The sequence below is a fragment of the Cupressus sempervirens genome, chromosome 11, assembly GCF_028749045.1.
Source record: "Cupressus sempervirens isolate cs-2001-9-10 chromosome 11, ASM2874904v1, whole genome shotgun sequence".
NCBI classification, from domain to species: domain Eukaryota; kingdom Viridiplantae; phylum Streptophyta; class Pinopsida; order Cupressales; family Cupressaceae; genus Cupressus; species Cupressus sempervirens.
Window position 1 is genome coordinate 732,173,550 of NC_143128.1, and position 17,725 is coordinate 732,191,274.

General features: G+C 30.6%; 1 protein-coding gene across 1 annotated transcript; it reads right to left on the reverse strand.

Annotated features, from left to right (window-relative positions):
- Positions 1–3,462: 3,462 nt before the first annotated feature.
- LOC149531717 (very-long-chain aldehyde decarbonylase GL1-4-like) lies at positions 3,463–9,903 on the reverse strand. Its single transcript, XM_089809060.1, has 11 exons — positions 9,789–9,903; positions 9,438–9,658; positions 8,238–8,470; positions 7,408–7,627; positions 7,187–7,308; positions 6,711–6,964; positions 6,361–6,468; positions 5,512–5,718; positions 5,223–5,333; positions 4,923–5,096; positions 3,463–3,821 (listed from the first exon to the last, which is right to left on the reverse strand). The coding sequence occupies exons 1-11, from the start codon at positions 9,846–9,848 to the stop codon at positions 3,630–3,632; spliced, it is 1,902 nt and encodes a 633-aa protein (XP_089665186.1). The 5' UTR covers positions 9,849–9,903; the 3' UTR covers positions 3,463–3,629.
- Between the last annotated feature and the right edge of the window lie 7,822 nt (positions 9,904–17,725).

A 17,725-nucleotide genomic window follows, 5' to 3' on the forward strand; every position in this document is an offset into this window, starting at 1 on the left:
TAGTGAGTATGTCTAAAAATCTTGTATTGTATTCTAAGACTATGCATATATATATTTAGTATCATGTGCTAAGAGAGAAAGCAACAAAAAAAGAGATCAGATAGCAGATATCTTTACAAAGCATTTTCCTAAAGATACATTTGAGTACTTGAGAGGTATGCTTGGGGTTATAACCCCACCTACTTTTGAGTATATGATGCAGAGAGTACATCAGTCTAGTGGTACAAATCACTATTGTTAGCCTAGACTGAATGTTGATGCTTCCCATATGGGGGAGTATCTATGACGAGTAGAGTTAGGAGTACTCTTTGTATTTGGTTTTGAATAGTGTTTTTGGACACTCGAGCTGGTTGAAGACTTGGAGCAACATATCAACAATTGGTATTTAACAATTGGTATGTTGTAACACTAAAATTGAGGCCTTTGAGATTAATGTCAATGGGGGAAAGTATGCATGAAAAACAACTCTTAAGTATGGGGGAGAGAATATGCATGAAGGAGAGATATCTCTTTAAAGAGAATTAGAAAGATTCATGAAAGAAGGGAGGAGTATGCACCTATTTTATTGAGACCTTTTTTAGCATGTGGACAATTGATGCTGGTCAGCAACAACAACAAAACATTGTTTGGTATTCTTGGAACTTAGATGGTTTTTCTTCTATGTTGTCATCAATGTTAAAGGGGGGAATTGTTAGCATGAATTTTGATGATACTACTTTGGGGGAGTATTCTAAGCATTAGAGAGTATTGACATATTGCAAATTCATGACTATGCTTGTCATTGATGTCAACATAGAATGGTTTCTGTAAAGATCGACTAAGTAGCAGACAGAGATCTTAATGGTACAAAGAATGGTTTGATTGTTTAGTGATGCATATTTATGTCCACATGTTTGACATAGTGTCTTGCTGACGTGGATGAGTGCATAGAGTCTAATTGAAGACGTACAAAAGTTGTACCTAATTTGTAGGGAGCAGTTTAGAGACAGAGTATCTGGAAAGTAGTTCCTGATGTTTGTTTGCTATCTTACATTTGAGATGCAACGAGAAGATGTGCAGTTAGGAAGTGACAGAGGATAGTTCATTGATGACGTTAGTGACTGCACAAGCCCTAGTATCGCACATGTGAAGTTTTGTATAGATTGTGAGCCAAAAGTGTTGTTGTAATTGTAATTAATTTATTATCTTATTATAATTGATTGGAAAAGCCTCAAGGCCAACTCAAGGAATTATTATGAAGATATGACATAAAAGAATTATGTTTTCCTTGTTTGTAAAGTGTGTGTGGAAATCTATTGGAGTGTGAAGTATGAAAAGGAGTAGAGTGTTTTGGTAAATGTGTGTAAGTGATCAAAGGGATTATTGAATGTGAGTGTTGTGATCTAGTTACATGATCAGAAGGAGTAGAGGTCCGATTGACAAGACAAAAGAAGAGGAAGGAAGTACATTTCATGTCTATTATTCTACAAGGAATAATACAAAGATCATTTGGACAGTGAGTTCATTGGTCTTTCCCTTAAAGTTGTTTGGGCAGTGGGTCCATCCACCTTCCACAACTCCTAACAAGGTTGGCACAACTCCTAATAGGGTTGGAATCTCCTAACAAGTATTCAAAGTTTCCTAACAGGGACTCATACGTACTGAATGTATTCATAGACTCCTAATAGGGTCCATCCTCTAATAAGGAATATTTACATCAATACATCATCTTGTAGGTGCCATCCCCACTGGGGTTTTCCCTCTAATCAAGGGTTTCCCTGGTTAACATATCTAGTGTTGTTGTGTATGAGTATCTTGCTATGGTTTTAGTTTATATTGCTCATATGGTTAAATTTGTTTAAGGTCGATAATTGTGATAATAGTTGGATAATTGATTCACACCACTCCCCCCCCACCCCCCCCACCTCCCAGTTATATCAATGGACTATATGTTCTAACAATTCCCATAATGGGATCAACGGATAGTGCCCCTTGGTGAGGGGGTCTAGGAATTGTGCTTCTAGATGAGTTGAGGTGTAGCACCCCTCATGGGGTCAAGGGTTCCCTTCAACTTATTTAATGGGGGGTTTGATGGAAGTACTTGACTTGTGGGGGTGAAGGAGTAATTCCCCTCATGGAGTTATGTGGCAACTCTAGATCCATGCACATCACCTTGTTTTTTTTAACTGACATAAGTCTTTATATGTATGCTTCACTTTAACTTTACAAACTTGATAAAACTTTCATGCATATCAACATTTGGTGTATGTATATGGTGTGCAATATGTAGACCATTTTCTACATGATTTTATTGCAACATTTGACACACCAAATACGCTTGGTATGCCCAAGCTTAGGGTTCAACACACCAAATCTTATGGTGTGTGCCATGTGTAGCACACACCATGCTTTTTTGGGGAACAAAAAGTTGAGTGGCATATTTTTTGTCCCCCAATTCCATGAACTTACTCCATACAAATTTCTCCAATGTTTAAGAGGGATTTTGATTATGGGTGCTATTATTTTATTCTTGGAGACACCAAATCTTATAGTGTGTGCCATGTGTAGCATACACCATGCTTTTTTGGGGAACAAAAAGTTGAGTGACATATTTTTTGACCCCACCTTCATGAACTCACTCCATACAAATATATATAATGTTTAAGAGGGATTTTGATTATGGGTGCTATTATTTTATTCTTGGAGGCCAAACACTTATAGTCCATACTCTCACAAGTTGTGTAGATGAATTTGTTTTGTTCCAATCTCAAGGTACAATGTAAAGCAATTTTTTTGCTTTATCAAATAAAAATTTGAAACACACTGAGGATGTAACTTAGTTATGGATTATTCTTTTAGCACTCACACAACATCAAGAAGGGTCTTCTTTACTCCTCTAAGTTAGATAATGTTTATTTTGTTTCCAACAATCTAGTACTCCATGTTTCCCACTATACCAAAGAATTCTAGAGCAACTTACATTTGTCATCTCATCCAAAAATAGATGATTGCATTTCAATATTAAATGATAGAGGACCAAATAGTTGATGAGAATTTTCTAGAATGTCTATGATTCTATGAGTGAAACAATATTTTGTGTTGTTAGTTACATATCCCCTAACATTAAAGAGGGATGCCAACATGATTTAATGCCAACATGTGTATATCATGAATAGATTTAGTATTCTTTATAAAAAAAGAAAATTCCACTATCCATATTTAAAATATTTTAATAAAAAATACACTCCAATAACAATATACAAATCTATCACTAACAAGTAAAATATAACTAGCTTCTCTTATGCATACAGATCTTTACAATCTTTATTGCACATGTCATAATGATCTTGTGCTTAATGTAAGGTACAACTTTAATATAAAAATATTTAATGAAATGAGATGTATATGTAGATTTTAAAATGCATAAAAATAAAGACAAATTGTTAAGATTACAGAAAATTTGAAAAGACAAAGACAAATTGATTTTGCACACAAATTACAAATCTTTTATTTATTACTAATAGTTACATCATATATGAATAAAAAGGTCTTCCTCATTTATAACAAATTTGTAAACTTGACATATTCAAGAAAAACTAATTTAAAATGTCTTCTTAAAATTCCTATTTGACATCATTATATTGTACTTCTTAAAAGATGAGTTGCAGTTGAGCAGGTGAGGTGCTGAAGGGAAGAAAGCCATGTTTAAGTGTAGCTTCCCACACTTTGTGGATCTTTTCAATATTGATAGTTTGTCCACATTCATGTTGACTCCACCCTTCTAATGCATGCACCATTCCTCCCACTCTCCATGCACTCATTACTCTCCTTGGTAGCCAATTCTGAATTCAGAACAAACCAAAATTGAAATTAATACTAATTTAAAATGTTTAGGATTGAAGAGTATCTATTACATCTTAAACTAACAAAATTAGCAATTTCGTTAAAGTTTAAAGAGTGAATGAAATAATTCAATGACATTTATGAGATCACCTAGTCAAAAGAACAAACAAATGAGTGAAATAGTTTAATGAGTTTAGTAGATAAAATTGTTAAATAGACCAAGAAGTAAGTTCAGATTTTTTTATGTCGTCCAACAAGTTTGTGAAAATAGAGCATTTATGACACACTTAAAAACCAAATGTCAAACAATGACCATATGATAGAAATGTTGAATTGGATTCACAAGATAAAACAATAATCAAAACAATGAATGTATGAATGAAACGTTTTGACAATGTTCGCAAATCAAACTGTTAAAGAGATCAAGAACAACTTTAGATTTTAACAACCTTACAAGATCAAAGAGTCAAAATGATGAATGTATGAATGAATGAAAACTTTTAATGACAGTCATCATACCAAACTGTGAAAGAGATGAAGACATTGAAAATTTTTCAAATGAAAAGCATTTATTGGAGATCTATTAATAAAAAAAAGATTTAACAATTGATCTATAAATAAAAGATTTTAATCAAATCCATGAGATCAAACAATCAAATTCACAAATACCTGAATAAAATAATATAATGTTCACTAGACCAAACTATTAAACAAATAAAAATCAACATAGATTTTAATGAAAACAAAATTCCAATTAAATAACATTAGGTGTATACACCCTTTTTAAAATGAAATTATATAAAGATCGAACAATAAAGTGAAAAAAAATATAACAATAAAACAACCAATATTGAAACAAATATTTTGATGACACTCAGAAGATCCACCAACAAAAGAATGGCAGATACACAAATGTTGACATGATCATAGATTATCTTCAGACTGCTTTTGATATCAAATCACCTACTATAGCATTGGTGGATAGGATCAAACAATCATAAAGATAATAAAAACTGTCATCCTTTACTACTTTTTGTAATTAGATCACCTACTCGCACAACCATTCTGTCACATAATAAATGTGAATGCAAACTCATTACCTCACAAGCATGTACATTTTCCAGGTTGGAAGGCACTCGCATTGCAGGTGTGTTGTGGTAAATGCAGTCCTTACGAGTCCTGTGCATTGGAAATGGTGTAATGGGAATAAATATCGCTCCCTTGGGTGCCTTCCTCTGATCTTCCCCACTTACCATTTTCCCAACAATCCATATCTGCATCACATCATTGTCAAGATCAAATACAGGTCTCTTTTCACTTTTTTTTAATTTTCAATCCACTCAAGAAGCAAAATAAGTATACAAAAATATAAAAGATTCATGTAATATGGAAGCTTCAACCTTGCAATTCTTGCCCTCCTGATAGCTGTTTACAGGGATGATGTTGTGTTGAAATTGAGATGGGACATTTGATTTCATTTGATCCAATTGTTCTCTTGATTCTGTAAGTAGCTGTCATGTGAAACAATGCGAGCATTAAATATATGGCGTGTAACAAATGTATAGAAAATGAATTGGGTCTATTTATAAACTCAAACAAAATTGAAGAAAATGAATTGGATCTATTCTAAACTAAGCTAAACAAATTTAAATAATATGAATTGGGTTTATTCCTGAACTAGACTAGTACCTGAATTGTGACTCCCCTTTGAGAAAGTGGACTTACAATTGCTGATCCAATCTTTGACCTACCAACACACATGAACACCTCCCTTGTCTCCATTGGAATTGTTTTCAATACTACTGCTGTTGCAAGAGTGCTCCCATCTACCATACGGACGTTTAAGTTTTTGTGCTTTTTCAAGAACAACTCCCCTCCTCCATTAAGATCTTCACTCTGTCTCATTAAATATTATTGTGATGAATATGTCCATCAGTTGCAATTAATTAAAAACATTATACATCTATTCACCAAAGAGAAATAAGAATATACAAGATGACGACTCAGAATCGATGCTACTCAGAGAAAGCTAAATAACAAAAACAAACATAAACATGAATAAAATCGATAATAATTTTTATTTTATTTTTAATTATTAAACCATCTTAGTAGTAGTTTTCACCTTTTATCTATTAAAATTCAAAATCATCTTTGTATTTAGATTTTTATTTAGCTCATTGATATTTAAAGATATTCTGTAATGATCATTAGGAGGAGTGTTATGGTACTTAATTCTATCTTAAATATGACAACTATTTAAACATGATATTGGTCCCATGATTCAACTTCCCAATTTTAAGTCAAACTTATTGACCCAAATGTCATGAGAAGAAGTTCACAAGAACCTAACTCTCATTGTAAATGGAGTAGACATAATTAGGTGTACCATAACCAGAGATGGGTAGTTGTGAACCACTTTACTCATAAAAACTTAGACATGTTGTTTTTCTTGATTGTTTATGTAAAATACATTTTTTCCACATAAATATAGAGATGCTAAATGCTTTATTCAACTAATAAAACGTTAGTAAAAGATACCTGATTGAAGAGGCCCAAATTGATAACTTTGACTTCTTTTTTATCTGCTTCCAAAATGGAATCTTCAATAAACTTATTTATCTTTGCTCGTTCAGAAGGCATAAAATACTGCATCCATGACCATAATCAGAATATTGAAAATTAGATAATACTTGATAGGCATGGATTTTTCAATGCAGAAAGTTAATTGGAAAGACTTTGGATTTGATTGCATAAATATTTTGTATTGACATTTTAAATTTCATTCATCTTCATCTATAATTAAGATAACAAAAATCTTGTACTTAATAGCATTTCATCATCTTAATAACGTGAGAAACTTGAAGTAAAAGAAGTGAAGAAATGAGCACCTGAAATGTGTATCGTGGAATAACCCAGGTTTGCAAGTGTAAATCATTTAATCGATTCTTCTCAGCAACAAAAGTTTTCCCAAAGAACCAAAGAAAGAGCATGATGGCATTGCTAATTGGCCATAATATCCACAAATACCATTTAGTAGAATATGGTTTAGCAGCAAATGAAGCAAACCCAAATCTTAAATGGAAAAATGAAAGCAAACTTGTTGCATGAGTCAGATACACCAAATCCACCTTTTCTTCTCGTCCTGTTTACATAACAATAGTACTCATCAAAATATAACAATACTACCCTCAGAATCTAATCATCATCAATTTTGATATAATACAATTGATAAAAGAGCCATTTAGATGCTAGACATATTATTTCTTTACCACTTTTTTGTACTTCATAAACAAAACATAAAATCAACAGCTTACAATTTATACATATAGTCTATCTTATCGATCAAACTGTATTTTCTACTGACCTTTAAGTGAAGTCTCGTAGAGAGTGTCGGTCGATTTGTCCACCGTCCCATATATGTAATCATAGAGAGGCACAAACAGACAGAAGTTTGTATGAACTTGTGAATGGTGAAGAGAGTGATACCTGTGGAATACGAATATTAGCCATGTCTCACCAAATTAAATTCACAATAGCTATTTTACATAGAAATTGAAGCTTTTGGATAGAAGTAGGGAAACTTACGAGGGTGTATACATGAGGTACTTGAGAGGGGGGAAAATCTTGAATGCCCAATTGGGAATGAATTCAAAATTACAGTGGCCCAAATTGTTCATGAAATCAAACCACATCATGTAGCCAAATATTAATCCACTAGAGTGACTCTTGGTGAAGAGAGTAGCCAGTAGAGCAAATGAGAACATTGTAACATACATCAAATGCTCTAAAAACGGATGCACTACAGCTGAACACAAACAAGATTGAAAAACTTCAGTACTCGGAATTCTTTAACTATCACAAGGTTCAAACAAAAAACTTTCTAAAATTCAAATTCTACCATTCAGTACTCTTTAAGAAGCACAGGATTCACAAGAATCAGAGAAAAACTTTCTAAGATTCAAAATTTAAGTATTAGTTTATTAATCTATGTGTAATTAATCTGCACATAATCTTTCATAGATATAGATTTACTATTTATCAACAAGTATTCATCAACTAAGCGCTCAATTTTGATAAGGAAAACTTTCCAGATTCAAAGTGTTTCAGTACCCAATTTATTGTAATCGTTTATTTGATAATTTATGGGTCGAAACTTAGAAAATATTATTTTATTATTATTATTGAAAATAATGATTATTATGTGTTAAGTTCAAATAGACTCAGATCTAAGAAATAGACTCCGATCTAAGACCTCTTCGAATAAAAGATTCACAATTTATCATTGTAATGTAGCCTTCACCTTAATTCATTTCTAATTAACCTACATACAATCTTTCATAAATAACCCATTTCACATTCACTCTTTTAGATAAGTACTCAATAAAAGACACAAGATTAAGGAAGAATTTCTTTACCTGTGATGGGTTCTGTGACAAAAGAGGAGTGATGATGAGAATGGTAACGAGTGAAGAGGAAGTGATGATGGAGAGCTCTGTGTGACCAGTAATAAATAAACTCAGTTGGTCCAAGATGACCCAAACTGATAACAAAGAGGCCCTTTGTGTTCCACACAGGAATATTGGAGGCCCCTGGAACGTATGCATGAACAAAGTAGAGGATGAAGGTGTAGAGGAGAATATAGTCGTCCCTGCATCACATTGTAAAAATTAAACTCTTAGTATCCTCAATCTTACATAAACACCAATCTTTAAAACGTTCTTGGCTATCATAAAACTATCATTTGTGATTCAGTTGCTGTTTTTAGATTTAATAATGTGAATTTTTCTTTTTTAGAATTTTCTTCTGATGGTGGATTATGAAGTTTGATTAAGATATTATAAAAAAATTATAAACAATTAAATTGACATTGTCATTAAGTAATAATATAAATGAACAGATAGTGAAAGATCTGAAGAATTGTTATCTTAGAACTTTACATAATCACTAATTTCTAACACTTTCATGATTATGGAAATGTCAACATTTTAGATTCATATTGGAAAATGGTTAGTAGTTGTTTTTCTATTTGATTTTGTTTGAGTTCTCTATCAATGCTTGGGATCATTTTTGCTGATTTTTATTTTTCTAAACTTTGTAACATTCTAATGATGAATCATATAGTGTGATCTGACGTACAATCAAACAATCAAATTCAATAACATTATTTGATATATACTGAAAATTTAAAATCATTAAAGATAAATATAAATATGCATCGATTGTAAAAAGTAAACAACTTAAAAGGACATGCAAAAACTACATCTAATATTATTAATGATTAATGAAAATGAACATTAATTATAGAAAGTAAACACTTATAATCTGCAAACTATACTATAAACAACAATCTTCAGAACTTTTCTGACTCAATATAATAAGTTTTTCATTAATATTTCAGATAGCTTTGGATAATAGATGAAAAAGTTATATGTACAATCAAATTTAATAATAATATTATTCTTAATATTTTTAGTTTTCTTATTTTGATGATGGATTGTGATCCGAAATATTGATGTTAATAAGATCACAGACAATCTTATCTAAAAGTATATAATATGAAAATCTATTATAAATAACATTATTCTGATTTTTAAAATTATTAAAGAACAGCTTACCAGTGTCCCTCTCTATCAACTTGTTCGAAGGGGATACTTTTAGACTGTATTTGATGCTTGCTCCTTGCATTCTGATAGCGAGAAATACTAATCCATAGTTGATTATGAAGGTATCTAACTGCCGCCAAAAGAAGCAGCACAAGACTAATGTTGTCTGCTTCATGTCCTCCTAGAAAATTTGTATGAATTGCTTTCACAACCAGAGGGGCCAGAAGCAGATACTAGATTTTCATTACATAACAGCAATATCCTTTACAATCAGTAACAACTCTACTTTCTTAACCCCTTACTCCCATATAGATTTTGGAATATGATCTCAAAGAAGAAGAAAGAAGAAAACACAATGCTTACCTTGAAGTTACCAAGTCTCTCCCATGGCCATTCTGTAAGTATCCCTGGCTTCGATGCCATTCTCTTCACCTAAGAATTCGGTTTAATAACAAGCTCAGTAACTATGGATCTCTGCAATAATGTTTGGCCCTTCCCTTGGCATATATAGAAGTTCTTAGCTCTGAGTTGAATTGTCATTCATGTCGGAGCCTAGTTTTCTTCGGCTCTTTACTTCTGCATTTATGGGTTTACCTAGACAATTGTGTATACTGCTGTACCTTTTGAAGAAGGTTTACATATATTTAATGTTATCTCCATTTGTCTTTTTAGGATAGCAGAAATCGGACGAAAATGCACTTCCTTACGAAGGAGAGGACTTGGATTTTTTTTTAAAGTTTGAAAAAGCAATGTAAAGAAAGTGCATTTTCGTGGCTGTATAGCCACGGGCCAAATCGAATAGCTTCTTTTCATATCAGTAATTGGAAGGCTAGACCCCATTAACAACTGTTTGATTGTGTAAATATGAATGTAATATTAAGAATAGGAATAGCTATTCAAATAATAGTGATTTTCTGTAATGGGTATAAGTTCATTTTAGAGGCAAAATGGGAATACGTATTCATATTCCCTATTCAATTGACGAACCTAATAGAAAATAGAAAACATATTTCAAATTTTCTATTCCTATTCTAACAACCAAAAAGACTTCGGTTTGAGGAATTGTCGAATGCAACATTCACTAATGCTGGAATAAGCATCTTCTATGTTTGGTTGCAAGAATTGAAATTGGAATTGGAATAAGTATTTTTAAGATTTTAATAATTTGACCATCAAACAACAGGAATAAGCATCTTCTATGTTTGGTTGAAAGAATTGAAATTGGAATTGGAATAATTATTTTTAATATTTTAATAATTTGACCATCAAACAACATTAACGAGTCGTTTTGGAGTTGGGTTTTTTCAATACATTTGAAAAAATTCTTTGGAATAAGTTTTTTTAAAATTTTAATAATTACCTTACAGATGTAAAATTTAGTTTTAAAAAAAAAAATAGAATAGGAATAGGGTATTCCTATTCCACTTTTTAAGTTGAAATTCTGATATGCTCATTTTGGGCTAAAATTAGAATTAATAAATTCTAATTCTACTTTTCGAGTTTACAACCAAAGGCTAAATTTCTGAATTCTGGCAATCCTATTCCCATCGAATTCCAACTACCAAACAATTCAAACTTAAGAGCATATTTTATATAAACATTGGTTTTTAAACCTCTGATGCAAGTAGGTTAATTAAGTCAAATGTGGATTTCACATATTAACAAGATTTTAAAAAATCATAAACTCCAATAGAAATTAGTGAATATACAAGTTTATAGCAAAGAAGAGCTTTGGATTTAATGCATCTTTGTAAACTTATCTTAGGTAGTTGATGATTCTTATACAAATTTCTAAGTTTCTTGTTGGATCTATTTTAGTCGACATACATTGGGTGAAGTTTCTCAAGTTTTTGTTACTGATGCACTTTGATTGAACGGCTTAAACATCACACACTAAGCTTGATTCCTAAACTAAAAGTGTTAAATAGTTAAAGTTGACTTAGTCTGTGATGTTTAAGGGTGATCCACTTTGATGGATTGATCAAAGCCTCTTATTGGCGAGAAGTTGATTGAAACTATTAATGATTATGATGTATTATATCATGTCCATTCGACAACTTTGGTTGAGACCTCTTCCTTGTTATGGACTCCTGTGTTTGCTTATTTATTTTTGACAAATTGGTAGAACCATGTACCTCTACATATTATTATAACAAAAAAAAATTATCTTGTTGGTATATGGAAGCAACATTTGAGTGAGTTGACTGACTTCCTTGTTATGGCTATTCTTCTGAGGTGGCATATGTTGTCAAAAGGACAATGACTACAATTTATGATTAATTATCATAACGGACTTGCACCCCTCTCCTAAACTTCAAAGTACCCATCCATAAGACATCCCAGTAGTTGGGTACCCATTCCACAACGTGTTGTTGCTAGAATGGGTACTTAGATATCTATTTGAATTGTGAATTTTGATTATTATTATTGGATATGTAGTATGTTATTATGTTGAATGTTCAATGGTTCTAGTTCATGTTAGAATTTTGATATGTTCAAATATTGTAATATGTTCTACTGAAACTTCATTTCAGAACATCATTTTATAACAAGCATTTCAAGTTTTATATATAAACTATATAACACCCCTCCTTGTCCCATCCCCTTCCCCTATTGTAACATCATTATTAAATACACTCTATAAAAGTTCAATATAGGCTATGCAGCCACCAAAGACATCATAACAAGGGGCACTTGGAATTTTTTTTGAAGTGTACTTTGACATGATATCTATATCATGGGTCCGACCTAAAAGTTGAACCTTAAACCTGTTAGCACATGCAACCATAGATTATATCATTTTATAACCCGTTAACCCAGGTGAAATATCAGTTTCAAGAAATGAATGGTATGCCAATGGCAGTACAGACACGGGGTTCCTCATTGAGTGTAGAAAATCTAGATGAGTGGAACTTCCATGGACCACGTTTTATCGACATGGGTAGGTCACTGAGCTTTTAATATGCCTCTCAACAAGCTTCTTACTTTGGTACAATATTAAACCGTTGAGGTGATCCTCTACCAAACCTCCCAGCAAATTTGGTAATCCTATTTAACCATCTACCAAGAGCAGTTGATTTCAATAACTTCCTTATCAATGTTATTTAATCAATCGTCTACCTGTTGCAATGGATTTGAAGGATTCCATTATTAATTCATCAATGAGGACTGCAATTCATAAAAATCAATCAGTGGAAAAGCCACATGCCAGTCTTTTCATATGGGTTGCTATTTTGTACGTGGCATTCATTGGTCTGCAACCCTTTTTTATCACCATTGCGAGGAAGTGTGGCTTGTTGTAATGTCCGGATTCATTCATTTTAATATGTTTGTATGTTTTTATTTTGGTATCCATTAATTATTTTGAAATTCTGAATATAATATAATGCTAGAGTAAAATTACTAGACTACAATTTTATGATTATTTGTCAACTGCTTTTGGATTTAATTGTATGAGTTTATTATCTCTACTTGTCCATTTAAAGCATTAAATGAGTATTATTGTATATGTTTAATGATAAAAATTATAAGGCTTTGTTTTTTTTCATTTGTTTTATAATTATTTTAGTTTTCTTAATGTTACATTGTTTTATAATTTGACTAAAATTAGTTCGACAACATAGTCACTCTACTTGTAAGTAACAAAATTGAGCGAGTCATAGACCTAAAACTTGGATATGTAAGAGGCCTCTATCGTGAAATAGACTCAGGTGCATTTTTTGTCATTATATCATTTTACTCATTGAACTAACTTACATAAAATCATAGAAATGACTAAACTTTTAAGTTTAAATAAGGATTTTTGTGCATAGAATTCTTGTGATTAAACTTAGTTATTTTTTGAGTTTTATCAATGATTGGGTACATGAAACTCAATGCAAAATCAAATATGACTACATTAATATTAAACACACTAATAATAAATTTATGTGATTCAACCTTTGTGAACAACAAATATAAGAGCTTATTTTTTGTTGAACCAAATCAAAAATAAGGTCTAATTTATTTAAATTAATACAGTGCACAAATAAAATATGAAAAAAAAAAGCTATATGTTAATATATATATATATATATATATATATATATATATAACTAAAAAGTATTTTAATAATGAAAATTTATCAAGAAAAAAATGCCCATCCCCAACCTTTATTTAATAATAATAATGCTAGAAGGTAAAAAATCATGTTTTTAATAAGATAAACACAAAACACGCCTACTAAATCTAGATTCTACTCATGATATTTTGAAAGACAATTCTACATAGTTTCTATCCCTTATAACTTTGGTACAACAAAATCAACTTACCAATTGCACAATAGGAACATTGACCTATCTGACCACTAAATTGTAGACAACATAATAGATATTTTGAAATTTTAGAGAGAGATGTCACAAATATAATTATGTAAGAAATAAGATATTTATGTCTCCTCTCTAATTTATTTAATTATGTGACTCTTATGAAAAATATAGAAATGTGTCTCTTGTAAGAAATATAATATAGTCTATATATTGAAATGTATAATTACTGCCACCACTAATTATTAAATGATAACATAAAATTAAATGAAATATTCTAAAAAAGGAGAAGAGATAATGATTTTAAAGGAAAAGAATCCAAAATATACATTATGTCTATGTCAGTCAGATTGTAGAATCATCTTTGTAATCTCTAAGACCTCTATATAAAGAGTGATCATGTAATGGTTAAGCATCAGTGGTTTTCACTGATCATGAAAGGTGTTGAAGTTGAAGTGGTGTAGCCCGCAGAAGATTTTGGCAAGAATTTATGTTTGATTTGTTTATATATTTTATATTATCTTGTTTGTACCATTGCCATCATAAATCATCTATAGACCTAGAAAGTAGAAAGAATGGACAAATTCTGAGTGGCCAAGATGGAGTGCTTCAAGCCGCCTGTGGCTATATAGCCACGAAAATGCACTTCCTTTACATTGCTTTTTCTAACTTTTTAAAAAATTAACTAAGTCCTCTCCTTCGTATGGAAGTGCATTTTTGTGACTGTATAGACGTTGCCCTTAAAGCCAGGTAATATTCATGGGTGAGAGCAATGTAGACACTTGTATGTAGCACTGTCCTATGCAGGTTGAATAGTACAAAACAATAAACACAAAACATGATGAACAATGAAGACTAGAACAATCTAGAATTTTAAAAAGTGAATAACGTGTCAATCATTGATAAAGGAGTTCGTTAGGTAGTCTTTCCAATTACATAATACACGAGTTCAGAATAAGTTTTTCCTGTCTAATATTAATTTCAAAAAAAGGACTAAAACCCCAGCTAAATAATCTTAGCCAATGAAATAAATCAAAATTGATCTAGTCTCTCAAACTTTATAATAGGATCAATGCATTGACAAAAAAAATAAATTTGGGGGGGGACATTAGTTCCCTGCCTAAAATGTAGGGACTAATAAATGATATGGATTTAGTTGATGATTATCTTAAATATATTTCAAAATTAAAATTGTATAAATAGTTCATATTAAATATATTTTTTGTATTGTATCTATTGACTAATTTAAATTTAATTTATACACTATGATATTGACTTACAATTAATTAATTTAACTATTTCTAAATGTCCATTTAAAGTGTTAAATAGATATTATTGTACATTTTTCATAAGGAATATCACAGTTCTTCTTTTTCATTTATTTTATAACTATTTTGGCTATGTTATTTCCTCTAGAACAATTTAAATGGTATAGTGGTTGTTGATGGTTAGGTGTATATAATTTAAGCTTTTATCTACTTTCATCGACAATTAGATGCATGCTTTTATTGTATCTATTAAATAGTTCAAAATTAAAGATTAATGTGATCTTGAGTTTCAATTAATTAACAAATATTTCTAAAAGTATATTTAAATTTTTTAATGTATAGTGTCATAGAGTTTTGATGGTGAACTTAATCATATTTTTTTTCATTTTTTTATAATTATTTTTGTTAAATTATCTTTTATAGAACAATATGACTCATATAGTTTTTCTAGTAGTATTACCTTAGATTTTGAATTTTTCATTGTAAAGTTTAAGCCTTTTCTCAAATGTTCTCTTTCAAATTTTGAACCTATCCTTACAATTTCACTAAGACTTGCTTGTAGTCAATCATTTGTTGAGTCTTTGAACCTAGTCGACTAGTTATAAGTTTTCAAACATATTCTTTGTGTTTCAAAAGTTCAAGAAATCTATGATCTCTCAACTACCTTTAGAGCATATACCTTTGTTGTTGGCTATTTGTAGTGTTAAAGTGGATTTTTAGTAAGACAACCAAGGAATATCAAAACCTTCATACCTAACTCTATGGATTTCCTCACTTTTCAAGAAACACTCCTTTTGAGTTGTTATGAAGTACAACTCATTACTACTTGATTAGGTGGTAAAACACATGGCAACGTACAAGCACAATTTTTGAAGAGCAATGGTATTGCTCCTCACCCCAAAATTTAATGGAAACAACGTGTCTTAAATAAAGTTGGCATTATTTAGTACTCACTTGGTAGTTATAATTTAGTATCACTCAAGCTTATACAATAAGCCTATTAGCATAAAAAGACGCACATCACCCTAACTTAGAAGTTTGCATTTTCTATCTTAATTGTTCAATACTATATGTTACCTACTTCTCACCATTTAGTTACATTCTTACCATCATATTTGGATAAATTTATTACTCAATTAGGGTTCTATTCCTCATAGTAGACTGAGATATTCCTATTCTTTGCATGTTCATACCTAAATCAAATGTCAAAATATTAGCTTCTTGGATTTGTCATCATGTCATTTGGGTTCCCAATGGTTACTTGTAAACTTTTATTGAGTTCTTGTTTACTTTCCAAGGAATATCAAAACAATACATTTTAACCCATAATAGGTTGGAGGTCTCCCAATAGATTGGTAACATTGCATAACTTTAACTTATTACCTTCCTATTCACTCAACAATTTATTTTATCTATACAATATTTTAATCCTAAGAAAAAAAATTAAATTACGAAGATCATAGGTTTCCTTTACTTATGTTGTAATGTCTAAATCAATACTAGTCTACTTGATCACTTCCATACTTGATACGAACTACAATACAGGTCTTTGCGTGTGACATGGTCAAGCATAATCTGACTTCTACTAAAGGTGATGCTAAACACTTTCTCTCTAATTACTAGGTTATTTACTCATTTCCAATCACATGATTGACAAATGTTTTAGGGTTCTTAACTTAGTTTTTCCCAAAGTGATAGTGTTCAATATAATTTTCAAATACTTTATGAGATCATAATCTACCTTAATAGAACTACAATATTCTTGCATTTAATCATTTGTTTCAAGTTATTAAGACTATGTTATCTAATATGGTTGACCATTTACAATCATTAATACTAGTTCCAACTTTTACTTAGGTTTACTCATCAGTGTCATAGTTTAAAAATATTACATTGGGTAACTGCAAGAAGTTGGGTCTCACTTTTGAGCAAAAAGTGGAAGTATTTTTCGTATTTTTGAAATTTTAAGTGGCAATTGATGTCAAAATTTGAGGCACTTATATATTGAATATAAAAAAACTTTAGAAATAAAGATTGTAGTTCTTAGAATCTAATTTTTGAATATGTAATTTATTTGTGTACCCATATGATAGATTTTGTTTTTGGTGTGGATCTTTAAAAAACACTTTTTCAAAATGTTTGTTTTAGGACCATACCACACTCATGTACGAAAACCATAATTTGACACAAATAAATGAATTTCTGTAAATCCTTTTAAGTGAAGTTACCTAACACACCAAAGATTGATGAAAATATTTTTCCTTAATTTTTAATTGAATAATTTTATTATTATTAATTTTTCATTGGCTATAAAGATAAAATTTTAAACCTCTCATGTACGAACACCGTAATTTGATCAAAATTTCACTTTTTTCAAAAATTCTATTTTCTTAAAGTTAAAAAGGATTGTATGTAGATTAATGACATATAAATTAATTTAAGAAAAACCATAAAATAAAAAAAGTTATTAAGTTTTTAGTGAACCTTGTTATTTTGCATTTAGGTGGCACCTTTGATTTAAAAAAATGCAAAAATAGTAAATAAAATCATAACACTATAAAATTTATATTTCTGAAATCAAGACAATGAAAAATCTAATGGGTTTTTGTTTTGTAAAAAAATTTGATCAGAAAAACCCTCCAAAAATAATGGCAAGGCCTAAATTTGTCAGTTCAATTATGGAAAGACTTGAATTTGAAAATAAAAAATGGGCACCCAATTTATAAAA